The following is a 25,870-nucleotide window of genomic DNA, read 5'->3' as shown; positions in this document are numbered from 1 at the left end:
GATAGGTGGGCCCACCTTGATGTTGCAACAGGGGTGTAACCTACCAGGATGGGCCTGTCCATGTCTTACAGCAACTCAGTATACTTAATTGGTCACAGGCCTGTCAAAATGTTTCAACATCCTTACCCACCACAGGCCCTCCCATATGTTGTGGTAATGCACTTACAGGCCTGTACATATGTTGCTCTCACTTTAGTCCCTTGGGCCTGTCCATGTGTACCAGCTAATCTATTTAGGCAGGCCCATCTTGGGGTCTATATAAGTGTTGGTGTTTTGGTGCACAGGCTGCCCATGTGTTGTGACTAAATGTGACTACACTATGTGGGCAAAGAGTTAGCACTGGTCCAGAGTGTGGCAGCTCTGGAGCATTGCTTCCATAATAGGAAACCCAAGGCTCCAACTTTGGGTGTAGCCCATTAGAAGATTGTAGCATTACCATTGTATGATACTTCATCTAACCTATGGTACTTGCATTAGGATTAGTTTAGTTGATCCACATGAAATTTCACAGAGATCTAAGCTAGCAGGGGGAATCTTACACCAGTAAAGCTCTAGTTGCACAATGCAGTGAGTAGACTTACATTATCTTTTTTCTCCTTGGCCTTGATGGAGTCTGACACTCTCTTCTTCTTTGCCCAGCATCCAAAGTTGGCAAGGCCAACTTGTGCCCTCCTCGAATGCTTGGGTATTGGGCCAACCAATGCACCAGGGAGTGTGGTGATGCTTTGGACAATATTTGTACATGATATTAGACTTAACAATACCATTTTTACTTTGTAAAACTATCTCCTTCTTCATCATGACTAATTTTGATATTCTGAAACTGTCAAAATCTCAGTACTGATGATTTAGACAATCTGAGAGTTTGCAATTTGTAATTCTAGCTAGTGTTCGTTTTCCTATGGTTTTTTCCTCGTTTTGTCACGTTTTATCATGCTTTGTCACGTGACATGCATCGAAACTGTTTGTGCCCTACCTTAGCCGTTTTTACTTACGTACTTGTCGATGCACGTCAACAGTACTGGTATCTGTGGTGGTACTTTCACGGTATAACTTGTTAATCGAAGATATAGATTTGACATGTCGGCCGGTCGTTCTCCAGGTCCTACTTGGACTACTCTACGAGGTGGGGCAACGGTCATACAATTTCCAGCACACTCAAGGAAGCCTCCTTTAATGTATACAGAACCAACCGATGCATCATCTGTCATGCGCTCTAGCGACGACGATGGCGATGACGAACTGGAAGTAGAGAAGGAACTAACGGACCCGCCTCTCCAAAAGCGCAAGGCCCAGTACAGCCCTTCCACCGCGCTCCGTGTTAATAAATTTCCCCGCCTTGGGCTCAGCGGATCGTCTAACACTGGTCGCTGGGTACAGGGTATAGCGAGTGATGATAGTGAGGACGCTGGTGGTTCCACTGGCCCACGGCCTTCTGTGAACGTGTCATGCACCCTTTCAACGTGTGCGATAGACAAGTCTACATCTACGAAGTCAACTTTCACTGGAGGTTCCAGTTCAGACGAGTTTGGGGGAACATTGTCCCAAGTCATCAGACAGGCTAATACGAAGGAGAGACTTGATGAGCGGAAGAAAAACATGGATGTGGAGGTCCAGAGGGACCCACGGCGTGACGTGCCTGCGCCCACGACCCGCGTTGTCGCACGTAAACAAGTAAATGGTCGTCCAAGAGTCTCCACTGGATCGTTATTGCAGGGTGTTCAGAGATCCAGTACGTGCTTGATTTTTTTTTTTTTTCGCTTCACAAGTTTCTGTGTTTCCACCACCCCGTCTGTGCGCTCCGCACTATTGCACGCCGAACATTGCTCACCTTGACCTTTCCAGACGACCCAGATTCCCCTGCTCGCACACGTGTCCGACCAAAAAGGAAGGGTAAGTCTTATCATTACTTACCAGTTGATTCCTTCCCACGTACGCACGCCTTGTAATAGCTGCCGTAGTCAACCGTAACGCTCTACTGGCACATTTCCGCCCACTTGACACTCCAAGACGGCGAAGTAATGCTGAAGTAATTGAGCTCACTGACTCTGACGGAGAACGTGGTCCGCACGGCACCGGCGCGGTTCTTGGGAATAGCACAACCATATCCAAAGGATCCGAGGATTTAATAGTCATATCAAGCGGTTCAGATGGCAATTCTCCCCGTTCGCCCACTCGTCTGCGGCGTCGAAGCACGCCAACATTTCGCAGTGCAAAGAAATCCCATAGCACGGTACCGCGCCGTGCATCTGATTTTATAACTATCTTAGACAGCGATGATGACAGCCCGGTAGCTGCGCTTTCCGTCACCCACGAGCATCGACGACCCACGGTAACTGCACCATCTGTTAGTACCACCATCATCGGAACACAACAAGAGGGAAGCTCGGAACTGCGGTCTATTTCCGTGCCCGAGCTTGGTAACGGCTTCACCGTGGATGACGAGGCAGCAATTCCCGACCCTGATGGCGCAATGCCCGGCTACGACATGGACGTTGGCTCCTGCCGTGCTTCATCAGCATCCCCAGAGCCTTCACCACCTCGTACCTGTTCTCCTCCCACATCTCCAAGCCGGCCTGACATTGACAACACCCGTGAGTGCGTCCTGGGACCCGTCTGTTCACTGATAGGAATGATATGATGACAACAGTCGACCGCGCGTTTGGCGACATCGACCTCGATCTTGGCGGTGGGGACGACGGCGTGGCGGACGCGGATCCGAATATAAATGTGGACGAACGAAATTCAGCGACGGAGGCATGCAAGGAGCGGCGTGGTGCGAGTGGTGGGCAAGTCAACGCAGATGTCGCATCGGAAGAGTATAGTGGAAATAAAGATGACAGAGAGAGTCTACAAAGTTCGCCCGGATCAAAGACGATCGTATGCAGCAGTATCAACTCTTCTAACAAAGTGGAGACTGCTTCACGCGATGCTTTGATACCGCTTCAATCCTCAACTCAAGCTCAGTCTTCCAAACTGTCCCAAAATACTGCTATCGGTCAAATGCCTGGCACAACTCCTGGGCAAGCTCAGAAAGTGCCACCCACTTCCAAAGAAATTGTGCTCCCAAATGTTTCATCTTACTTGGTGCGATTCAATCGTCCGGAGAGCTCCCAAACCTCCTTTTTCTCTCGTGCTCTTGGGCCAAGTACCTCAATTCAAACCGCCTATATGCCGTTGATTGCCAAGAAGAGCACATCTGTAGAGGTGAGTCACTCAGCATCGGCATAAGCAAGGGACCGACACCTACTTCAACGAATAGGTTCAGATGCCAAAACCAGACAGGGCAGTTTTACTCTCAGTAACAGGCCTACCCACGGAACCAGCGAAGGAACATCCTGATGCTGAAGATTCCTCGCAAACGTCCGCAAGCGCTCCTGCGGCACATTCTGAACCATTTGCACAGAACACCTCTGGGCCTCTGACATCTGAAGTGAACGTATTCACCACAACGCAGGAGGTGGAAATACCCTTGTCGGTGGGATTAGCTTTATCACCGAGGCAGTGTGATCTCCCTCAAGCTAGGCGCATGCTGCCTTCTAGGCCTTCTGGATCCGAGAGTTCCTTTCTTCCTTTCCGGGAACGATGCCCGTCACCTTCCGTACAACCCTCAGTCCAGTCGCCCCAACCATCATCGAGATCAACGTCTGCCACCCCAGCCATGCAATCTCATTCGACTCCCTGCCCACGAATCCCCCCACTGTGCAGACCGCCACCTCTTTCGAAGGCATCTCTCGTTGATACATTAAACCAAGTTCGGCGGGATCACCTGCAGGCCAAGGTGACTCGCCAAAAGAGCAAGGAACCTGCCGTTCAGTCAGAGAGGAGACTAGAGAAAACCACCTCTCAGCCACTTGCGTCCGATGGAGTCGATCCTCCATCTACTCCATCGCAATTCCAAACATCACGAGAGCCTCGGCCTCGTCGGCAGTCCCCTCGGGTTTCTGGGGAATCACCTTCACTGACTCGCTTGCGTCCACTTCTTCATGACAAGCGACTACCCAAACCGGGGTCGAAACCTTCCCTAACCGAAGCGATGGCACACCCTGCATCGAGATCTAGGTCTGAATTATCTAGCTCTACACGCTCGGCCGCGATGGAGCCTTCGCTGCACGTCCCGGTTGATGTTCCTGGCCTTTCTACGACTACAACTCCCTCCTCCGCATCAATTGCTAAACCACATTCAATGAGCCCCGTTTTCGCGCGTCGCGTGCCTGTTTCATTCGAGGAGCTCATATCGAAGTCGCCTGCTACACAGCGATCTCTTTTGACTCCGATGCGGCCGGATGGTCCATCTCCTTCGCACAATTCGCCTCGGCGGTCTATTAGTGTCCCCTTCGAGAAATTCATCGTCAAAACGCCGCGCGGTAGGAATGGTGCACCACCTCCTGGAGAGTCCACCCCCAGTGCCCCACCATCATCCGCGGCCCCTGTGGCAAGCATGCCGCCGTCCATTCAACTCCATGACGTGCCTATCGAAGCGACCATGGAATGCCAGTGGCCACAGCGCGATGGTTCACAGAATAACTGTATTACTGTCGACCAAACTGACCATCCCCACGGTGGCATTGATGCTGACCGGTTACTAGAACTGGCTGATATCTACCTCGAAACCGGTGAGCCTGAAGCCCATCCGCTCGTGCAAGGATATCCCGAGCCTGTTGGAGAGGTAGGGGTTATCGATTTCTATGCATCTTGAACGCTGAAGCAAACCCTGATAGTCTGGTATGCTTACCACAGACGTGGAAATGGCTGTGGGAGCCGAAACTGGCCACGCGGGACAGACGCTACCTGCTGGAGAGTCAGACTCGGTTGCGGCGCCCGGAGATACCCTGGTACTAGACCACCAAACATCAGCTATGACGCCAGGTCGTGGCCATACCAGCACGGCGCCAGTGGATATCAGGGTAGATGTACGCGTTAATTGGCAGTGGGATGCATTTCTTATTAGAGCTCACAGGAAACCGTGTCTGAAGATAACTATTTACTCGTCAGCAGCAGGACCACCCCACCACCGGACGCTGTCTCCAGGCATTCCCTCCGTCGGCGGTCCTCTCATCATCGTTCTCTATCTAGATCCCGATCCTCCGTGGAACCACCACCGTTGGATTTTTTTTCCACTGCCGATGCTGTCAAACAACTAGACAAACCCTTGCCCCTCGGTGTCGCCGAGTACATTGGTGGCTATCCTGTCATAACTTGGCAATCCTTCACCGCCTCCCAACGACTTCTCTCGTCCATATACAATCGTGCCAAAGACCTTCCTCATGGTTTGCAAGACCGCATGAATGCCTTGCCCAAATCATATCGTAATTCAGAGTTTGGGCGCATGGTTTTCGAAGAAATGATTCTAGAAGCTATGGATGACGAGCCGTACGCTCCACCTATCAAGATATACGAAAACGGGATAGGAGAAGAGACGACGCCGCCATGGGAATTTGTGTACACAAACAAGATGTGGTTCGGAGAAGGCGTGCCACCTCCTGACGTTCGCAATCTTGTGAGTTGTGGGTGTCCAGGCAAATGCGACCCGAAGTCAAAAACGTGCGCATGTGCGAAGCGCCAACTACAGTGGCTTGAGCCGTACATCCGCGACGGTTTATTTCCGGCAACCTGGCCTGGCTCCCCATTTTTGTATGACAGTAGGGGGATTCTGCAACGGGAAGGGTGCCCTATCTTCGAATGCAACCAATTCTGTGATTGTGATGATGATTGTCCGAATCGGGTAAGGTCGAGATCTCTCCTCATGGGTGAAGGAGTAACCACATTATATTAATAGGTCGTTCAGAACGGAAGGATATGGCCAGTCAATATCGTCAGAACGGAACGGAAAGGCTGGGGTACATAACAGATATTGAAGAGGTGTCATGCAAAACTGACATCGGAACAGGAGTATTTGCGGGCCCAAAGAAGATACCGAGAGGGTCGTACGTTGGTATATATACAGGAGAACTCCTGACCGAACAAGAGGGAGAGGCCCGTGGACTGTGAGTGATAGTCTTCACTGAGTTCCTGCCGTTTAACCCGATCCCAGGCTCTATAACGTTTTCGGTCGCACATACCTATTTTCAATTGATTTTCACCACCTCAAGCTCGGCCTTAAAAATGAAAATGACTACGAGAACCTGTATGCGGTAGACGCCTACCATGCAGGAAACGTATGCTCCAGTGTCTGAGTTTCACTTGCCACTGACTAATTGTTTCCCAGTTCACACGGTTCTTGGTATGTTATGCCCCCGTTCCTTCTTCCTATTTATGGTGACTGACACTGTCGCAGAATCATAGCTGTGATCCTAATTGCGAAATTACCGCTTGCTACATTAATGACGCGGATATCAACAAACCACTACTGGCCGTATTTACCATCCGTGACGTCGAACCATGGGAAGAGCTCTGTTTTTCGTACTACGGGGATACAGAGGTGAGTAGCATGTAAATTCACTTGCGGATTCCTCGTTCAAATGATGTCTAGGCAAAGAGGGAATCGCTGGCGGAGCAGCAAGCAAATGGCAAGCTGATAGCCCGCAACGATGCCGTGTACGTCGAGTGTTCGTGCGGCAGTACAAACTGCATTGGAAAATTGTTTTGAGATCAGGTCCTTATGGATACTTATGAAAGCACTGGATATTGCAATCTTTCGTCTATCCAAACCCAGCATCCCACAAATACTGTGCAAGGCAATTACACACAATTGGAAGTATTCAGGTCTGGTGGGAGGTGGGCTGAGCTCAATCTCGACTTCTTTCAGACCTGAACATGCCTATGGAAGCGTAACATGGCTGTTGTAATATCCAAAGGGGGAGTCAAATCGGAAACTCCAGTGCAAATTTATGGGCAACCGCATGGCTCTCGCTGGAAGCACACTAACCTCGTGCATGATGATGAAACAAAGGGGTGAGGGAATCACGGACCAGCAACGTAGTAAAATTCTGCTATCTATATGAGGAAAGAAGTGCAACATGTCACCCACGAGATGGGGTATACTGCAATCAAAGGCTGGGAACCGCACAAGCACTGCAGGTCTTTAGTGCGCGTGGTTCTTATGATGCTCTATTTAACCCTAAGTACACATGAGGGAATGCCAACGAAAGATCACTCACTCAAGTGCACTGTATGGGAGATGGACTATCAGCAACTTGAAAAATAGAACTCGCAGGAATCACGAACTCTGGTAGTCGATGGTATACCCAAGCGCAAAGAGGCCAAGGATGACCCAAACAGCAGGTGCTGCCGAGGCGTTCTTCCCGCTAAAGTACTTTGCTTTTATTCCTCCGACTTGACTTGGTGCTGGCCCCTTTGGTAGCCTTGAGTAGAAATTTACGAGGGGTGCTAGCCCTTCACCAGAACCTGCCGACTAAAGAAGGCCTCAGGAATGGTCAAGACACAGCTAGCAATCTGAACGCACCACAAGTTTCAGTGTAGCAATTTTGGGAGGAATAAGGTTTCCCAGCTGGCGGCGGACGAGGGAGGGCTGCATACTTTGGTTTGTAGTCTAACGAGCGGCAGCGGAACTTGCGGTTAGACTCGGGCAACTTGGTTGGTCTTGTTTGCGCGTCGGACGATGTTGGCTTCCCCGACTCCCACGATAGCAGCCGGAACACGTGATCGTTCTTCGACCTCCAGGGTGAGATCAAGTGAGACTGAGGAGGAGGAGGGGAACTGGCGTGAGGGGTTCCAGCCCCGTGGTGATATAAAGGTCTTTTTCTCCCTTAAGTTATTTACCTACTAACCACCATCATGGTCCTTAGTCCCTCTAGGTTGTTGGCGTTTGCTACCTTGCTTAGTCCATTTGCACAGACAGTATGGGCGCTCTGGCCCATCCCAGCCTCTCTAGAAACTGGAACGACCGCGTTGATGCTATCCCCCTCTTTCTCGATCGACGTCGCAGTCCCCAATAACCCGTCGGATCTCCTTCAAGCAGTTGCTCAGACTCAGTCATACCTTCAGAACGACAAGCTTGGCCGCCTAGTCGTTGGACGTGGCGTTAGCGATAGTTATGCCATTCGGAATGCAAAGGCCCTCTTATCCTTGAAATTGACACTTATGGAAGGTAGTCAAGTCGGGAGTATCTCTTCCGAGGCGGTGAAGCCCTTGGGCACTCGCAGCGAAGAATACACCCTTGTCGTTCCCCAAGACGGGAGCCATGCCACCCTGACAGCGAATTCCACGCTTGGCCTCTATAGAGGTCTCACAACTTTTACCCAGTTGTGGTACTATTATGAAGGCGTGATCTACACTCTTCTTTCCCCAATAAAGATTGTCGACGAACCCGCCTATGTAAGCATGAATTTCCCGTAGCAGCTGATCCGTTCACTCAAATCTCGCCTAGCCCTATCGCGGTTTTGCGCTTGATACAGCTAGGAACTAGTACGTATTCACTGACTCACTGACTATTCCAAGTTAATGAGTTCCCGTCCCTATAGCTTTCCTGTCACAGACCTAACCAGAACTTTGGACGCAATGAGCTGGGTCAAGCTAAACATGTTCCATTGGCATATCACAGACAGTCAGAGTTTCCCTCTCCAAGTCTCCCTGTATCCAGAACTTGCCAATAATGGTGCCTACTCCCCCCAAGAGGTGTACACCGAAAGTGACGTCCAGTATATAGTGTCATACGCTGCTGCGGTAGGTACTCGTGAGATTTTCGTCATATCATTGACCAATGTTCGCCAGCGTGGTATTGATGTGCTGCTAGTGCGTGTTTCTTAAACGATAAATCGGAGATAATTCATACCACATTCCACAAACACAGGAAATTGATACTCCAGGTCATACTGCTATCATCGGAACTTCTTATCCTGATTACGTAGCTTGCTTCGATGCGTCACCCTGGGCCACCTACGCGAACGAACCCCCCGCTGGCCAACTTCGCTTCGCAGTCCCCGAAGTGGTCAACTTTACTGCATCTCTACTCTCCAGTGTTGCTCAAACCCTCATGTCCAAATACTTTAGCACCGGAGGCGACGAACTGAACACGAACTGCTACGTGAACGACTCTGTGACACAACAGCAACTGAACCAAACAGGCATGACGCTCAACGCTGCGCTCGATACTTTTACGCAGGCGACACATGGGGCACTCATCGCCCAGGGGAAGACCCCAGTGGTTTGGGAAGAGATGGTTCTGAATTGGAACCTGACACTATCAAACGAAACAATTGTAATGTGGGCATTTTTGTCTTACCACGAGGAAGTGGTGATGTTGATTGGATGAAGGGTCTGGATCTCCTCAGCAGATGCTGCAGCTGTAGTTGAGAAGGGATTCCGCATCGTGCAAGCGCCCTCCAACTACTTTTACCTAGTGAGTCTCTTCATTCTACGCTCTAGGCAACTACAACTGTAAACCGACAGGACTGTGGTGCCGGGGGATGGATTGGAGACGATCCAACTGGGTGAGTTCCGCCAAGCTAGTGTGGACTGTGCGTCTTACACGCCACATTAGGAACAGCTGGTGCGATCCATTCAAGACTTGGTCCGAGGTAGGCTTCCAGTCAACTGGCTACCCTTCTGGATACTTATCGCTCCCAGTCCTACACGTTTGACCCCCTTGCCAACTTGACGGAGACTCAATATCCTCTCGTTCTTGGTGGTGAGTCACACGTTAGAGTATCAAGTGCTCTGACTGAAAGGCTTCCGTTGCAGGAGAGCAACTCCTCTGGACAGAACAATCGGGTCCTCAAAATCTCGACTCCATTGTATGGCCTCGAGCTGCGTCTTCTGCTGAGATCTTCTGGAGCGCCAAGCAGCCAGGTGGCGCTCCTCTCAACGTCTCAGAGGCACTTCCGCGTCTGCAGGCAAGTTACATCTAAATCACTCATTCATACACATCTGTTTTACCTCACAAATAGGACATTCGATACAGAATGGTCCAACGAGGTATCAACGCTATACAACTCCAACCACAGTGGTGTGCTCTGCGTCCATATGCATGCGACTTGGACGCATGAATGAGCGCCATCCGTACAATGGCCTATCACGACTCGTCACCGTAGTCGGTCTTCAGACGTGGGGGAGATATAAATTATGTACTAAAGGTCAACGTATTTTCTCGGATATGTAAGCGCACACTGCGCTCCGACGGCCACTCAAAATTTACACATTCAAAAGCATCTGCAACGGATATGTTTGCTAACAAGCGTCGAGTCAGGACGGGCATGCATGTGTAATGGAGAACATACCATCTTCACCAATATTGAACCCTAGTGTCTTGTACGGCTGTGATCCGGCATTTCCCTGACGAGGGGGCGCGCCAGGGTGGAAAAAGCTTGTGAAACTCGAACCCACTTTCCACACAAGTACAGTGCCTTCTTCCAGTGAAACTGTGACGAGCCGGCGGCCATCCGGTGAGAATGAGCACGCCGTTGGCTGCTTTTTGTGGCCCTCCAGAACGTACAATTGAGTCGCAGTTTTGAGGTCATACATGACGAAGGCACCTTCGCACGTCCCAACCGCGAGACGTTGGGTGGCCATGTGGAAATCAACCGTCGGGAATCTGTGGATCACAGCATCAAGCACCACACAGGATGGAACAAGAATGACCCACGTTTTCACGACATAGCCGATGATTTCTGTAGCTGTGTCATGAACTGCGTCGCGATTCGAAGTTGAATTGGGGTCTAAGGACTTCACTACTGCTTCCATCAAGCGGGGAAGATTTGAATACAGTAGCAAAGGTTTCTGTACGTTTATCGAACACCGAAATTTGACGATGAATAGGTGCGGGAACACGAACCTTCCGGGTGAGCAGCGCCACTAACTGCATCACAATTTTACGGTATTCGAGATTCTTCGGGCTGAGTATGTCGAGGGTGAGAGTCGTCATGAACAGTGGAGTGTTTGTCGACGCAATCTGGAAGATGGCCTGTCTCGCCTGTTGACCGACATTCTGCACTGAGACATTATCTTTGCGAGAATTCATAGCGAGAGTGAACAAAGCACGCAGGATAGCCATCGCATCCACATAACGCTGCCAGACTTGAAAGCCTCGGGTGCATAAGTCAACTGCTAACAAACGGCTGGTCAAGTCTTCCTTATGTAAATATGAGGCGACCGACTTGGAAATGTCGGCTAAAGTGCTGAAAAGAATCTTAGATGCTTCCCGCACAGGAAGATCGACACAACTTACTCATCAGACAAAAGAGCGTGTTTCTCGACCGATACGTATCCACATAGGAAGACGGCCAACGAAGATACCTTGGAGTGATCAAGGGATCTCTCGGTGCTTGGAACTATATTGAGATAAGAAAACGTGGACCTAGTGGAATCCTAAACTTTCCACTTACGATGCCGCTTCCAAGCTCCAACCAGACCGACACTTTCCTCGCCGCCCAACCTTACTACTCCAGCATCAACGAGGATCTTCGTCGCCTGGCGTACGTCATCTAGGTAGTGATCAGTATGTGAAGGTACTACAGAAATGAAACTCCCAACTCGTTGTTTCAAACCACTTTCTTGCCAACCATACAAGATCTGGAGGTATATAGTGTTGCCCTATCACAGTTGGGAGTGACGTAGCGTAGAATATGATCACAGTCTCGCAATCGTCGTGCAGAGCTGACATAAGTGGTCAAGGCACGATCACAGTAGACGACAGGTCGATACCTTCATAAGATGACAACGCCTTTAGAACGGCTACGATCGCGGCCGCCCGCAACGCAGAGGCATCGCCAGATATGGACCAAGCATTCCTCGAGTCCGAGCGGCAGCACGCGGAGGCCAATCGACTGCTGAAAACCATGTCGGCAATTCTGTCGTGGGGCACTTCTAGGTACTCACCAAGCACGACCCAGGCGCCCACGGGATGCTAGAACACCTAGTTTGCTAGTGCATATCTCATCTATCTCCGGACTTAATGTTGGTGTCAGCAGCAGGGATAAAAGAGCACGAAGTTGGGGAAGGGGTGTCGCCCGAAGTGAACGTTTCGGAATGTAAGATGAGGCGTTGTCGAGTGCCGTCGTATCCTTGGCAGTAAAAACCACAAACCGCTGAAGAGCAAGGGACGTGGCACACACTGTCACTTCATAAGTACCGTGCTAAGAGAAAATGCGTAAAAAAACACGCCTGGTCCCCCCAATTCGTTCAAAGTTGTCGGGAGGGAAGCCGATAGCTGTGACGTTTGATTATCAAGGATACTGGTAAAGAGATACCTCAGTCGCTGATGTATAATTTGTTGTGAAGACGCCACGCGCACAATTCATCCCAGGAGGATTTAGCAAGAGACTCCTTGGCCTTCTCGCGATCCATTGCACGGCGGAATTCCCGAACCTTGAAGTCCCATAATCTGGCAGACCCATCCCCATAGATGGCCATAATCTGTTCGTGATCAGCTCCGCCAGCATAGTAAACATGCGTAAGCGCGGAAGCCGAGCCTGGGATGAGACACAAACTGCGGAAAACGCCTTGAGTAGCATGAATGGTACGACCATTCAAAATGAGCGTACAGCTGGAACTCGTTAAGTGTAATTACGGCTATCGTCCCATCAGAGGAGAAACATAATACATAACCACCGAAGGGATTCGCGGTTTCATGTTGTGGCCGGATTTGAGCTACATGGGAGAGGGGTTCCACGAAGTGTATGAAACGCATAAGTAGTTTCAGATCCCTGGATAGAGTTGGTAAGATTGATGAAGGAGCCAGATAGGTGGTCACTCACCGTAGCGACCATATAGCTACACCACCATCATCTGATCCACCTATGATAAATGCGTTCCCAGTTCGTTCGTTGCGAATGAAATGCAATGATTGAATGGAGGCTGCTATAGAATATTTGGAAGACGCAACAAAGAAAGGCTTCTCGTCCTGGTGACCAGCTTCTGGTAATGCCGACGAAGGAGGTGAGTCCGACACGGGTTCGCAACAGCGCAAGGCAAGAGCGGAACAAGAGGCTTGTCGAATGTAGCCATCATCTGAGCCAACATGCTTCTCAGCCTCGCTACCAGAGTGGAGAAACGCGTCTCTTACTGTACCCTAGCAGAACGAGGTCGAGCTCCAGTGGAAGCACTGCAGTCAATATTGCATCACCAACCCGACAGAGACAAGTCATGAGGCTAGGATATCCTCAGCGTCGTCGTAGGTCTGCTTCGCCCGCTCGTCACTTTGAAGTAGTAAGCCTCTCTAAAAAAAAAAAAAAAACGATAATGATCGGACAAAGGGATTGCAATGGTCTTTGGCAAGTATTATGTGAACAGTGCTAATCTTCAGCGGTAACTACTAACACTGTGGAATTCCAGGTTGTCCTCTAAACTTTTTTAAAAGGAAACGATGATGTACCACGACAACCAGCATGTACGTGCATTTCACCTTGTCCAACATATCTCCTGAGAGTCCGTGGGTAAGCTTTTCTCTGTCGGACCACCGTACGTCGTCGGGCGCCAGTCAGCCAGTAGAAGGTCAAAGCGTGTCATGGTGGCCCTTTTCCGTGTTCAGCTGTCCACTTGTTGGGGTGGAAAAACGCGAGGCGTGGAACCCTCGACTGCAAGGAATATCCTGGGCAGGTCCTGGTCGTTAATACGCCATCCCCACTCCTCCATTTCAAATACTCAGTCAAAGTCAACGTGGAGGTATACGTATTGGAGGTTGAACACCTCAGAACCCTCCCCCCACGAGATAACATCAGGGTGCCGGACCTTTCGCAGATCTCCAGAGTCATTGGGAGTGCAACTTTCTACGAGAATAGCTCCGTAGCTCCTGGCGTGTGAACAACATCCCGGCTAGTCACCAGGGCTGCGAAGTGCACACGCCATCTCAGAACTGCAACTCAGGGGTACTGCATTCTGCATGGCGTTCTACTTTTAGCCGTTTAGCAGTTGGTGGTCAAAATTCGACACAATGCAGGGTAGTCATCCTCAAGCCTATTAGTGTTCCCACCTGACAAGCTGCTTCGGTGCAACGTTCCGAACGCTGAAACCGAAGACCGCAGTATCTCATAATTTCATGCTTGTGCAAGTCATAGCCTTCCCAGTACAGGCAGTACAGTTGGCAGTGCGGTTCAGCAATTTGTACGGATAAGCATCATCTAGCCGATCGATAAAGTGGCTGCCATTTTGCAAGCTGTAGTTTGCCGAAGTTACTAGCCAAGCTAGAGTCTCGTGCATGTTCTCGCAGCAGGTTGGACTATTTTCCACTACTTCACACCACGCGCTTCATGCCTAGCTACCCAGATCTTCAGATCGGGACCATGGGGTCCATTTTAAAGGCGCATTCATAGTACTGTCCATTGTCGCGCGCGCTATAAACAAAACAAAACAAAAAAAGAATGAACATCCACAGTAAAGATCTTCCCTCGGCATTAATAACCAGGCACATATGTAGTTCTCTCTAGTGCCTTTCGAGACAATCCAGCAATAATATAATTTAATCCCGGCAGCTCTCTCCATGAAAAAGGAATAACTAGGCCTCAATCCCATCGAGCGTACATGCACAACTTCAGGTGCGGTCGCGTGACTGAAGAAATTACCGAAGATTCCAGCGTTGTCTGCCGAGTAGAGTGCGAACTTACTTTGGTTTGCCGACCATTTTGCTGTCTCCGCACTGTAATACGTGTATCTTCGTTTGTCGAGGGGCTAGGCGTCCGCCGCATGTCATAGGCCTGACATAAAATAGTTAGCAGTTGGTACTTGCAAGGTAGAGGTGGAAGCCATACACTGAGTGCAGCGAAACTCTGCTGTGTTCCTGCTTGTTGACTTCGTTTCTGAAGTGCGTACTCCATCTGTAGTGGGTCATGTAAAATTTTAGAACTCTATGGTGCAGAACCCTTACCATTTCCCTGCTGTGTGGTGCGGAATTATAATGAAGCATATCGTTTGGGAGGGAAGACATGGCCGGAAGTTTCGCGAGAGAGTGCGTCACGGAAGGTAGGGCGCCGCGTAAGCGGGAAGAAGATGTAGAGGAAGTGGTCGACATGGGCCTATCTGACTGTGCCATTGATGGTAGGGAAAAATGGAATGCCAGGTCTCTTTGCTTTCGCAGGCTGGTGTAACGGGGTCATGCTTTAAATGGGTCTGCGGGAAAGGGTCATTCATCGTCAGGGTCTGACTGTGTATGGCGTCTTATGAAGCGGATATTATCGATGCCGTGGTGTTGTTCGATGCAGAACGAAAAGAAACCTTCAGGCATGGCGATTCCTGCAATATTTACACGCGATCAAGAGGGAGGAAAGGGAGGCAGTGTCATTAGGCTTGGGAAGCGGATGACTCGTGTAGCCTGTTTTGGGAAGGAAACCACGTTCCTGTTGCCGCGCAGAGTCTGCGTGTATGGTCTGCAAGTCTTCAAGGTATCTGACCACGAGGCAAGTTACAAGAGCTGGACGCCACTTGTGGAGTCCGCAGATTCCCGCGATGCTGTGATAGCACTGACTCCATCGATCGCAGGGACATCAGACCAGCAGTACAGTGTATAAGGAGAAGTAGACGTACGAAGGTATACACAAGAGACTCCCGAGCAACGTAAAATGTCAGCTGACAGTCGCTATTTCAAAAATGTCATCTAGCTTTCCAGAGAGCATCCAGTGGGGTGTGATGACCATTGTCCAAATGGTGGCTCCAATCATTTCCGTCCGGGATCCAGAGCGTTCGACCGCCACCTGTCCTGAAACATACGTACTCCATGAAAGGATAATAAACACGGATCTCAGAGGCGAGGATGCGTTGCTGTGTTCCCGAAGGTTGTAGCGTCCATGCGGCTATGTTAGCCTCTAGTATCCGAAGCTGACGCATTGATAGCAATGCTCAGTAAAAGTTGTTTGACTGAGTTCAGGAATTCAAGCTGCTGTTAGCAATGTCGGTCATAATTATTAGTTATATGTGCTTACGTTAGGCCTTCGCAATGGCAAGGAGATAATACCACAAATAACGAGGCAACAGCACGTAGCTGCAATTAACGGAAGGACTCGTACGGTCAAACGCTCTGAGAGGTGGAGTACACCTAGAGCACCAAGAGATGCAAGGCGTACAGGTTTTGGAATGAATGCCAAAAAGTCCGGCTTGGAATTCGTGTCCAACGTGATTTGCAGATGCGTGATGGATGTCGTGACAAACATGGTGTGTTCTGCAGCCATGAGTTTTCCATCGAAAACTTGTAGCCCAGGAAGGCTTCCAACCTCGAGCTGCAAGGGTCACTGTCTAGGCCATCAACGATGTAAAGACTCCTTAGCTTATTTTTGGCTTCCCAGAAACCTGACCAGCTTACAATCCCAGTAAAAGAAAAGTCGGGCTTCCAGGAGTTAGGAAGGAATGTGAGACATATCACTCAATGCCCGACCATTGCTATAGGTGGGGTCGTGAATAAAAAGACACTGTAGAAAGATGGCTAGCTGTACGACCCCAAAAGTCCTCTGTCAAGTGTCAACACTCTTTGGCAGCGCTTACCATCCCGGAAGATATGGAAAGGGCGAACACACGATCCGAGATGAGCTCCCGAAGATGACAGATAGCGGGCGCGAAATGTGACCTGGATGTTGCCCGACATAATGATTTCGTACATTGTAACTTCTGCTTCTTGCTGCAAGGCTTCAAAAGTGAGGCATAGCACCGCTAGGCCGCTGCACCTGGTCCATTGCACGATTCGCCTGCAGACCTGAGTTGGAAAAGCGTTGCTAGAGATGGAGGCCATGAATTCCTTGAATGAAATCAATAATTTTGTCCTCGAAGCAAGAAGAGAAATTGTTGGCTCCATCGAAAGCAAGAGCATGCACCATCCGTCATTATTCACGTCCAGCGACGGTCAATCTGGCCTACTCGGACAGCAGCCAATCGCCGCAATATGTTTGCTCGATGAAAATCCGCAGGTTTGATGACGTTTTGCTGCCACTATACGCGGGGATTGGCAGGCTTTGAATTCGGAAAGTGGCACCTCAGTTCTTTGGACAAAATAGTCGTCTGTTTCAGTCTTCGTATCACAACTCCTCATTCATTCCGAACCTGAGATCTGGCCGTTGACCTGTAAACATGACTGCCATTTCTCGTTCAGACCTACTAGCTTGGCTTAATGAACTTCTTCAACTGAACTATACCAAGATCGAGCAATGCGGCACTGGTGGTGCCTATTGCCAGATTCTGGACTCTATCTATGGTGCGTGCCACCAGGAAACATCTTCTTTCGGATTGTTTATGATAAAACGCGTCGATCTTTTGCCAGGGGACGTGCCTATGACGAAAGTTAAAATGAATGCGAAGGGCGAGTACGAATTTGTTGCAAACTTTAAAGTGATGCAAAACGTCTTCAAGGCAAGGAAGATCAACAAGGCGTGTTTGCGACAATTCTTCTACAGCGTTGATTTGGCTTAAGCACGATCTCTTCAGCCGATACCCATCGAAAAACTTGTCAAATGCAAAATGCAGTGCGTGGTTTGCTTGGTGCTCTGCTGGCGCAAACATTGGTAACACGATTTTACTCAATCTCAGGGACAACCTAGAGTTCCTGCGATGGATAAGACACTTTTGGGACTCTAATTACGGCGGACAGGGTTATGATCCAGTCGCCCGCAGACGAGGGGTGCCAACAGGTACTCCCAGCACGATCGCGCCATTGTCCAGTTCTCGAACTGGCGGCGCCTCTGCGGGTCTGGGGATTGGGGGCCGTGTTGGAGGCAAAAGGCCGATCAGCAGCAATCGAGCTGGGTCCGCTCAACCGAATGAAATCATGCAGAATCTCCAAGCTGAAATCCGAGATTTGACCACTCGTATGGAGGGCTTAGAGAAGGAAACGGACTTCTACTTTGCAAAGGTATGCTGTGTTTTAATTCCCGTTCGTTTTCTGCGATCGTTTTGAACATAGTTGTAGCTTCGCGATATCGAAATTTTGGTGCGGCAGGAAATGGAGACGTTAACTGACGTCCAAGAACCTCAGAAACTGGCTCTGGAGAACATTCAGAAGGTCCTATATTCAACTGAGGTTTGTGAGATCAGATTCGGCTCCAACGATTTACTGACCGTGCGTTTCAGGATGGCTTTGGGAATGAATGCCAAATAATCCGGCTCGGAAGTCGTGTCCAACGAGATTTGCAGATGTGTAATGGATGTCGCGCCATATATGTGTCGGAAAAACTAAGTTCGAGTTCCCACGCCTTGTAACTCATTGGAACCCCTCAATTTACCACCGGCATTATGACTCAATTCCAAGGCTACCCGAAACTAGAACATGACTGGCACTTTCTTTACCACGCCGGAATGCTGCACACGCCATAGCTGCATTTGTGCAGATAGTACAATGTACAACGATGTAGAGATACCTATTGTCACAGCACCTTGATGAGAGATGAAGTGAAACTACATATACTTTGAAACATGCAAGATCCACTTCTTCAATGCAAATCAAAACTCACTTCTGAGGAAATGAGGGCCAAAGAGATCATGCCCATTGCAAATCAGACATGAGTGAACAGCCAGCTGAGAGAGGACACTTATGAATCATGCTCAATCAGAAAACATTGCACTTGGATGAAGGGATACATGGCACCACATACATACCCCCTCAAAAGCCAGTTGATGCATGTCATATGCTGAGACACCCACAGCTTGGTCTTAAGTTCTGAATGCTGAGTCAATGCTGAACACCAAAATGAACTCTGTTCTTCACTATACCTTTCTAGTTAGCTTTTGTACTGCCCTTGCTTGTGCTGAGGCAGTGTCTGTCTTCAGCTCTCTGACCCCTGCCTTCACACTTGACTTTTAGTTAGTTCCTTGCACCACTATTTAGTCCCTCACTGGTAACCCTGGCCTTTGGGTTGCCAGACTTCAGTAGATATACTCTATGTAGATTGTACTTAGTTCATCAGTCTGAATATCAATCTAGTTCACCCCCTAAGCTCCTAGCTTAAGCCTGAGATGACTCTTGGCTTTTGCTACTGACCCCCCTCAACTTTCTCTGACTTCAACCTAGCTTGCACAAGGGTCTAGCACATGAGCTAAGACCAAGGGTTGTTGCACCCAGCACTTGGCCTTCAGCCTTTGACCCCCAACCCAGTCATGAATTTAACAGTATATTCAGACTACCACTTGTGCAAGTCACTCACCACCCGTGACCAGAACCTGCACCCAAGCTTGAGCAGACTGTGCTTTAGAATCTGCCTCTGCCTTGAGACCAACTTAACCAGAAACCTCAGACAACCCCCACCACCAGTCAGTTCTTAGTTCCCTTGCCAGTCACTGCTGGACTTCTGCAATTGTGCAGCAGTTCCAAGGATTCTCAGCCTGTTGTTCTGGTACTACACTGGCTTCCAATAATTGAGGTACACCAACACCAGCTGGTCATCAGCCTCCCACTCCCTTCAGCAACCCTGGAGGTAATGGTGACAATGACCCAGATGACTCTGACCATCACTCCAGTGATGGCAACAATTGAAGCAACCAAAGATGCAAGTCTTCTCAGCTATCACTTCAAACCAGAGAGTGTGTGGGAGTGGAACCTGTTGATCAAAGGACAAGCTCAAAATGAACTAGATTAGAGAGAGTGACTATGACAAATGACAGGACTTATATACTGCCTTACTGTTTGTATGTACTGCCACAAGAGAATGTTCAAGAAGGAGGCAAACAAAAGAGAAAACTATGCTATTGGATGAATGCATACATGTGTTAGCAATGAGGCACAGCCTTACTAAGTATCATGTAAGTGTAAAAGGGTAAGCAAAAGGAAAAGTCTGAGATGACTAAGCATCCTTAAAGCATAACCCTAACCAGAGGGTTTGATATATATGGGCAACTAGGACATGCAGAAGTGAAAAGTCTGCCAGTCATTACACTATCCCCTCCTAAGGCTCAATTTCCAGGTGAGACCAAATAGGATGAATGGTAGTAAACAGTTCTGGGACAGGTGTGAACAAGCTGTCAAGGCTTTCTGATAAGAGGAGAGACAACCTCCAGGGGGCACCAGGGTAGGATTGATAGAAATCCTTGATCACCATCTGTGAATTCTTCAAGGTGGAGGCTGGCTCCCAAGTATGATCTTCCTTGGGGTATCCCCTTCAATGGACAAGGAATTGAAGAGCTCCACATTTCAAATGGGAGTCAACAGCATATTCAACCTCATATTCAACATCTCCTTCATCAGTAACCCTCTGTGGTCCTGGCCTGTTGACAGGCTGCCCATCAAGAGCACCAAGATAGGGTTTAACCCATGAGACATTCACAACCAGACAGATCCTCATGTTGTGTGGTAACTTTAACTTAAGGGCATTTGGAAGTACCTCTAGAACTTCATACAGTCTGATCCACTTTTCAGAAAGTTTATGGCTCTGCCACTCTTTCAGAGACAGATGGTCTGTAGCTAGCCAGACCTGTGATCCAACAGAGTAAGAGGGGGAAACTGAGTGGCATCTATCCACTTGTTGCTTCTGCTGGGGATGTGCCTTGGTGAGGTTTGCTTTTACATCTTGGAACACCTGGAACCAAGATTTGGCAACTTCCTCTGCTGCTTCTACCTTCAAAGTCATTGGTTCAATGCCCATCCTAGGTCTATAGGAATGAGTAACTTCAAAGGGGCACTTCTGAGCTAATGGTAGCCACTCCTCCCAGCAAGCCTGCTGCTGGTTGGCATACATCCATAAATACTGTTGGATTTCACAGTTCAACTGCTCTGTCTGACTGTCTGTCTGTGGGTGGAATGCTGTAGAGAGTTTTTGCTGTACTCCCAACATTTTAAATAGCTCCTTCATGAAGGATGAGGCAAACTGAGGGCCTTGGTCTGATACAATAGAGTCCAGAAGTCTGTGATGCTTCCAAACATGTGTGAGATAAAAACAAGCTGTGCTAGCAGCTGTTTCTTCTGCAGTGCAGGAAATGAACTCTGCTTCCTTAGAGAATCTGTCAATGATGACCAGGACATGGGACTTTCCAGAAGATCCTTTTACTCCAAGGTCCATGAAGTTGGTCGTTAACTCTCTCCAAGGCCCATCAGGGATAGGTAAAGGTTTGAGTTCACCTGTGGGTGGTCTATTTCCAGACTTGCTGGCTTGGCATGTTTGGCAATGCTTTACATACTCTTCTACATTGGGTTTCAAGGTAGACCATGTGAACCAGTGTGTGATCAACTCCCAAGTTCCTTTTACACCACAATGTCCTGCTAGGAGAGAGTTGTGAAGAGCATTAAGCAGTTTCCTTCTAAGTGCACTAGGCACCCAGGCCTTTTCTCCATCATGATGAAGACCATCTCAGAACTCACACATGGTGGGGATTCCTTTGGCTCCAGTGGATTTGATGTGCAGGTCTTCCATGAAAGGGTTTTCTAACTTTACCAAATGAACCTGGTTTGGGTTTATAATTAGGGACTCTTCTGACTTTGCTCTTTCTTTCCCTTCTACAAAGTCCTCTTGTCTTGACAGGGCATCTGGTCTTCCCATTGTGACTCCAGGTTTATGAACAATAATATAGTTAAACCAACTAAAGTACTGTGCCCAATGCACCTGGCATGGGTGGAGTTTCTGAGCAGTCATGAACCACTTGAGGTTATGGTGGTCCATCCAAATTTCAAATTGGTACAGGGTAGCCTTGAGGTAATGACACCATTGCTCTAGTGCACAGATAATGGCTAGCATTTCTTTGTTGTGAACTGTATAATTAAGCTCAGCCCCAGATAGAGAGTGACTGGAGTGGGTGACAGGTCTCCAGAGACTGTCATCACATTCTACTGAGAGCACTGCTCTGGTGGCATAGTCTGAGGCATCTGTTTCTAATCTAAACTTCTGATCCTGATCAGGGAATGCAAGGACAGGAGTGGTGGTGAAGGCTTCTTTTAGTGTTTCAAATGCCATATGACACTTGTTATCCCATATGAATGGAAGGTCTTTCTTTGTGAGGTTATTTAGGGGTTTTGCCATCTGCACAAAGTCCTTAATGAAGCATCAGTAGAAGTTTGCCAGGCCAAGAAAGCTGCAAACTCCATGAATGTTTGCAGGTATGGGCCAATCTTGCACAGCAGAGATCTTGGCAGGGTCCATACACACTCCATTAATGTCAATGATCATTCCTAAGAAGTCCACCTCTTGTTGACCAAAGATACACTTCTGGGGTTTGACAAATAGGTTGTTTATCTTCAAGCTTCTAAGCACTTCCAGCACAATCTTGTCATGTTCCTCCTGATTTTCCATTTTTGTAAATACCATTAGGTCATTGATGTAGACAATGAGCACATCCTCCATATTGCCAAAGATATTGTTCATCATGTTTTGGAATGTGGTGGGTGAGTTACAAAGCCTGAAGAACATGACTAGGGGCTCAAAAGCACCATGATGGCATACAAAGGCAGCCTTCCATTCATCTCCTTCTTTGATCCTAATGTTGTTGTAGCCCCAATATGGAAAGCCAGACGGTCATGCTCAGGTACATGGTAGGAGATGTGCCGTACACCTACTGCATTTGGTAGTCGGCCACCTTGGGACCTGGGACAGCCCCAGAAAAATACACATGGGTGTTTATAGGTATTTATGCAGACTCTGCCAAGGTCGAAGTAATGACATCCTAGTTACTGTAGTACTACATAATGTATCAAGTACCACAGGTACTTGCCTTCCACTAATACCATGCCTTGCTGGGAGAGCATCAGTGCAAAAGTGTGCTCAGAATCGCTGCTATTCAGGGCATCGATGATCATATCAATTGCCAGGCAGTACTGTGAAAATGAACCTTCAGTATCTCGGTAGCTGTCAAGCGCACTCTAGAACTTCAATTGCAGCTGCTTGTTGAAAGCCGAGACCGAAGCTTCACATTATGTAATTGTGTAAGCCACACCTCTCGTGGAGCGCTTCCTGCCCTTGCCCGCCTGCCGTAGATAATTCCATAGCCACTGACAAGTTAAAAATGCTGCTGGCCCACCACTACTCCCAACCCACATCCGCATTTGGTATATATTGAAATTTCCCACCCTACTGCCCTGTAGTCCCCTGGGTCAGCTCCCTTGCCCTACCGGGCTCTATCTTCTGCTGGCATGCATCATATATGATCATTAACATGAAGTATAAGTATATTAGAGCATAATTGAACACTTAGTCGAGTATACTAGTGGCCCTGAATAGCTTGGAAATGAGATAGGGGTAAAAAGCCAAAAAGCGGACGCTTTTCTGATATATTGGACATATCTACTTGGTTTTCATGTCTCCTTCAAGGTAATATGTATGCCTACAGCATATCCAAAGTTCATAGTCTTTGATGGAGTACTTTACATGTGGTGACACAATCTCCTCCTCCCTGTATTTCACCATAGAAAATTTTTTCTGGGTCTTTTTGTGCTGGTACTGTGATGTAACATGGTATAGTAGTTACACTTCGTGAATTGGTGCATAATTGGACCGCCCATCAGGTGGCTGAGAAGCTCTGAATTGCTAGAAACGATTTCAGGGGTTACAGACAAAAAAGTGTTCGCAATTTTGCTACATTTGATATGGGCATTTGAGAGGGACATCCCCTTGTAGTGGCCCTCTGTACCTATATAATATCACAAGCTCATTGAATGGGGTGGAGCTCCTGAGGTGTTGTGCCATGGTCTTCCCCTGCTGGTATTTAGGGGCTCCATCAATTTCCAGGAAGTATATTGCTATTCCGACTATCTAGGGATCTATTGAATACTTATTCACAACCAAAAAAATAAATACCAAGTCCACAGCAGAAGGGGAGAGAGCAGGGGAAGGAAAACAATCACCCAGAGAGCGTGGGAAAATGCGCAAAAAGTTGCGGAGACTTTTAGAACATATCAAAAAGATGGAATGGTACGTCATACACAGTGTCTGGTGCTCAATGGATGGTAGTACTGGGATTTTAACATCTGATAGCTCCTCCTAGAATTATATTACGCCTACTTCAGTGTGTCACACCCTCAGAACTTGAGACTTGGTACCAGTCTCTTATCCTCAGTAGTGAAATGTATTTACTGGATCAGAAGTCCACATGTATCATTTTTCACATATTTTTGGGTTCTCTGGGTAATGCAGGTATTATATTACATGAAGGCATGTCCCATGACCAAGGGGAACATGGTACTCCATCCATTGAGTACCAGACACTGTGTATGACGTACCATTCCATCTTTTTGATATGTTCTAAAAGTCTCCGCAACTTTTTGCGCATTTTCCCACGCTCTCTGGGTGATTGTTTTCCTTCCCCTGCTCTCTCCCCTTCTGCTGTGGACTTGGTATTTATTTTTTTGGTTGTGAATAAGTATTCAATAGATCCCTAGATAGTCGGAATAGCAATATACTTCCTGGAAATTGATGGAGCCCCTAAATACCAGCAGGGGAAGACCATGGCACAACACCTCAGGAGCTCCACCCCATTCAATGAGCTTGTGATATTATATAGGTACAGAGGGCCACTACAAGGGGATGTCCCTCTCAAATGCCCATATCAAATGTAGCAAAATTGCGAACACTTTTTTGTCTGTAACCCCTGAAATCGTTTCTAGCAATTCAGAGCTTCTCAGCCACCTGATGGGCGGTCCAATTATGCACCAATTCACGAAGTGTAACTACTATACCATGTTACATCACAGTACCAGCACAAAAAGACCCAGAAAAAATTTTCTATGGTGAAATACAGGGAGGAGGAGATTGTGTCACCACATGTAAAGTACTCCATCAAAGACTATGAACTTTGGATATGCTGTAGGCATACATATTACCTTGAAGGAGACATGAAAACCAAGTAGATATGTCCAATATATCAGAAAAGCGTCCGCTTTTTGGCTTTTTACCCCTATCTCATTTCCAAGCTATTCAGGGCCACTAGTATACTCGACTAAGTGTTCAATTATGCTCTAATATACTTATACTTCATGTTAATGATCATATATGATGCATGCCAGCAGAAGATAGAGCCCGGTAGGGCAAGGGAGCTGACCCAGGGGACTACAGGGCAGTAGGGTGGGAAATTTCAATATGTACCAAATGCGGATGTGGGTTGGGAGTAGTGGTGGGCCAGCAGCATTTTTAACTTGTCAGTGGCTATGGAATTATCTACGGCAGGCGGGCAAGGGCAGGCAGCGCTCCACGAGAGGTGTGGCTTACACAATTACATAATGTGAAGCTTCGGTCTCGGCTTTCAACAAGCAGCTGCAATTGAAGTTCCACTGTTCTCGACAGTGGCCAAGAGCGAAGCTTCAAAAAATACAGTGTAGGGTGTTTTCTGACGAAGAGAGTGATGATGATGACCTATTCCTAGATAAGTGGTAGATACTTTGTAGTATGTCAGGCTCGTATCTACATTTTCGTGGCCATTTTTCGTGATTCATTATAATATATGCAAAGCTGTTAAATTATACCTCGGGTAAGTTTGTGGTGTCTTGGGTCCCAAGGGGGTCAATTACCAAGTCTAGTATTTATGGGCACCTTGGCCACCGCCTTTCTGAGCATGACTGTCCAGCTTTCCATACCCCAATGAAGATCCATCTTTGTAAAGAGTTTGAAACCTTTCAGCTTGTTGACAAGCTGAGATATTAAAGGAAGAGGATATGAGTTTTTAACAGTATGCTTGTTTAAATATCTGTAGTCCTGAACCATGCACTTCTTTCTGTCCTTTTTAGGGATGAAGAACACAGGAGTGTTATGCCCGGGCGCGGTGACTTCTTCAAATGGAATAGGCACGAAGCGCACAAGGTGGGAGTCTACGGGCCGAACGTATCGTAACCCCTATGGCTGAGTTATTGCGAAGATCCAACAGAGGTCTTGTCTGCTGGCGAGTCCCTAAGGTTGTTCACGCGGAGAGAAGACGAGGATCGAAGCAAAGTAATTAGCTCAGTTGCAAGCTATTGAAAAACTGAGGATACAAGGTATGGTACTCAAGTTTATATACCTCTAAGTACGAGTACCGCTCCAGTCGCAACGTGTATCCACAGCAGTCAACAAGCTGACCTTTTGAAATAAATAAGAGTCATACGGTGTCAACGATG

The 25,870-nt window shown here is 48.2% G+C and overlaps 8 protein-coding genes across 8 annotated transcripts; 4 read left to right on the top strand and 4 right to left on the bottom strand.

Moving 5' to 3' along the window:
- The first annotated feature begins 1,013 nt into the window (after positions 1-1,013).
- F5J12DRAFT_308469 (uncharacterized protein) lies at positions 1,014-2,217 on the top strand. The gene is made up of 3 exons (XM_051738837.1): positions 1,014-1,794; positions 1,846-1,893; positions 1,953-2,217. The coding sequence occupies exons 1-3, from the start codon at positions 1,081-1,083 to the stop codon at positions 1,959-1,961; spliced, it is 771 nt and encodes a 256-aa protein (XP_051604365.1). The 5' UTR covers positions 1,014-1,080; the 3' UTR covers positions 1,962-2,217.
- A 2,827-nt stretch (positions 2,218-5,044) lies between these two features.
- Positions 5,045-6,589, top strand: F5J12DRAFT_713848 (uncharacterized protein; the record flags this gene model as incomplete). Its single annotated transcript, XM_051740858.1, has 7 exons — positions 5,045-5,725; positions 5,780-5,840; positions 5,891-5,987; positions 6,035-6,158; positions 6,209-6,223; positions 6,278-6,421; positions 6,500-6,589. Coding segments are annotated over 7 exons (1,212 nt in total), but the record flags the coding sequence as incomplete, so codon positions are not given.
- Positions 6,590-6,906: 317 nt separating this feature from the next.
- On the bottom strand, positions 6,907-7,554 carry F5J12DRAFT_308269 (mitochondrial F1-F0 ATP synthase subunit F of fungi-domain-containing protein). The gene is made up of 4 exons (XM_051738836.1): positions 7,406-7,554; positions 7,168-7,354; positions 7,101-7,109; positions 6,907-7,050 (listed from the first exon to the last, which is right to left on the bottom strand). Exons 1-4 carry the CDS (start codon positions 7,475-7,477, stop codon positions 7,025-7,027), a joined length of 294 nt encoding a protein of 97 aa, XP_051604363.1. The 5' UTR covers positions 7,478-7,554; the 3' UTR covers positions 6,907-7,024.
- Positions 7,266-9,971, top strand: F5J12DRAFT_802758 (glycoside hydrolase family 20 protein). The gene is given in 12 exon segments (XM_051744430.1): positions 7,266-7,365; positions 7,377-8,277; positions 8,330-8,367; positions 8,424-8,625; positions 8,674-8,694; positions 8,753-9,165; positions 9,217-9,301; positions 9,352-9,392; positions 9,443-9,479; positions 9,529-9,589; positions 9,643-9,794; positions 9,849-9,971. The coding sequence occupies 11 exon segments, from the start codon at positions 7,738-7,740 to the stop codon at positions 9,945-9,947; spliced, it is 1,689 nt and encodes a 562-aa protein (XP_051604362.1). The 5' UTR covers positions 7,266-7,365; positions 7,377-7,737; the 3' UTR covers positions 9,948-9,971.
- On the bottom strand, positions 9,770-13,161 carry F5J12DRAFT_802739 (uncharacterized protein). The gene is made up of 15 exons (XM_051744429.1): positions 12,962-13,161; positions 12,654-12,906; positions 12,441-12,602; positions 12,191-12,385; positions 12,061-12,131; positions 11,776-12,010; positions 11,602-11,726; positions 11,431-11,553; positions 11,283-11,381; positions 11,126-11,228; positions 10,733-11,075; positions 10,544-10,677; positions 10,179-10,492; positions 9,843-10,128; positions 9,770-9,788 (listed from the first exon to the last, which is right to left on the bottom strand). The coding sequence occupies exons 1-14, from the start codon at positions 13,041-13,043 to the stop codon at positions 10,022-10,024; spliced, it is 2,346 nt and encodes a 781-aa protein (XP_051604361.1). The 5' UTR covers positions 13,044-13,161; the 3' UTR covers positions 9,770-9,788; positions 9,843-10,021.
- A 1,264-nt stretch (positions 13,162-14,425) lies between these two features.
- Positions 14,426-14,923, bottom strand: F5J12DRAFT_779835 (uncharacterized protein; the record flags this gene model as incomplete). Its single annotated transcript, XM_051742428.1, has 4 exons — positions 14,426-14,443; positions 14,499-14,588; positions 14,643-14,708; positions 14,759-14,923. The coding sequence occupies 4 exons, from the start codon at positions 14,921-14,923 to the stop codon at positions 14,426-14,428; spliced, it is 339 nt and encodes a 112-aa protein (XP_051604360.1).
- Positions 14,924-15,480: 557 nt separating this feature from the next.
- On the bottom strand, positions 15,481-16,103 carry F5J12DRAFT_713243 (uncharacterized protein; the record flags this gene model as incomplete). The annotated part of the gene is made up of 2 exons (XM_051740822.1): positions 15,481-15,705; positions 15,810-16,103. Coding segments are annotated over 2 exons (519 nt in total), but the record flags the coding sequence as incomplete, so codon positions are not given.
- Positions 16,104-16,944: 841 nt separating this feature from the next.
- Positions 16,945-18,265, top strand: F5J12DRAFT_736264 (calponin homology domain-containing protein; the record flags this gene model as incomplete). The annotated part of the gene is made up of 5 exons (XM_051741998.1): positions 16,945-17,068; positions 17,135-17,245; positions 17,285-17,336; positions 17,401-17,722; positions 17,780-18,265. 5 exons carry the CDS (start codon positions 16,945-16,947, stop codon positions 17,966-17,968), a joined length of 798 nt encoding a protein of 265 aa, XP_051604358.1. The 3' UTR covers positions 17,969-18,265.
- Between the last annotated feature and the right edge of the window lie 7,605 nt (positions 18,266-25,870).

This window comes from Pisolithus orientalis (assembly GCF_024613125.1).
Source record: "Pisolithus orientalis strain OTSU chromosome Unknown F5J12scaffold_3, whole genome shotgun sequence".
Lineage (NCBI taxonomy): Eukaryota > Fungi > Basidiomycota > Agaricomycetes > Boletales > Pisolithaceae > Pisolithus > Pisolithus orientalis.
Note: the sequence above shows the minus strand (reverse complement) of the source record. Positions and strands in the feature narration are given on the sequence as shown.

What these genes read in the sequence shown, in the direction of transcription:
- F5J12DRAFT_308269 (XM_051738836.1), bottom strand. Translation starts at nt 7,477, where the DNA reads ATGCAGCCCTCCCTCGTCCGCCGCCAGCTGGGAAACCTTATTCCTCCC. An exon ending in TTGCTACACTGAAACTTGTG is followed by an intron (nt 7,355 to 7,405) that starts GTGCGTTCAGAT and finishes GGCCTTCTTTAG; the next exon opens with TCGGCAGGTTCTGGTGAAGG.
- F5J12DRAFT_802758 (XM_051744430.1), top strand. Translation starts at nt 7,738, where the DNA reads ATGGTCCTTAGTCCCTCTAGGTTGTTGGCGTTTGCTACCTTGCTTAGT. An exon ending in GTGGTATTGATGTGCTGCTA is followed by an intron (nt 8,695 to 8,752) that starts GTGCGTGTTTCT and finishes CCACAAACACAG; the next exon opens with GAAATTGATACTCCAGGTCA. An exon ending in TCAAACGAAACAATTGTAAT is followed by an intron (nt 9,166 to 9,216) that starts GTGGGCATTTTT and finishes GATTGGATGAAG; the next exon opens with GGTCTGGATCTCCTCAGCAG.
- F5J12DRAFT_802739 (XM_051744429.1), bottom strand. Translation starts at nt 13,043, where the DNA reads ATGACTTGTCTCTGTCGGGTTGGTGATGCAATATTGACTGCAGTGCTT. An exon ending in ACACTTAACGAGTTCCAGCT is followed by an intron (nt 12,386 to 12,440) that starts GTACGCTCATTT and finishes CGTTTTCCGCAG; the next exon opens with TTTGTGTCTCATCCCAGGCT. An exon ending in AAATCCTCCTGGGATGAATT is followed by an intron (nt 12,132 to 12,190) that starts GTGCGCGTGGCG and finishes TCTCTTTACCAG; the next exon opens with TATCCTTGATAATCAAACGT.
- F5J12DRAFT_308469 (XM_051738837.1), top strand. Translation starts at nt 1,081, where the DNA reads ATGTCGGCCGGTCGTTCTCCAGGTCCTACTTGGACTACTCTACGAGGT. An exon ending in GTGTTTCCACCACCCCGTCT is followed by an intron (nt 1,795 to 1,845) that starts GTGCGCTCCGCA and finishes TGACCTTTCCAG; the next exon opens with ACGACCCAGATTCCCCTGCT.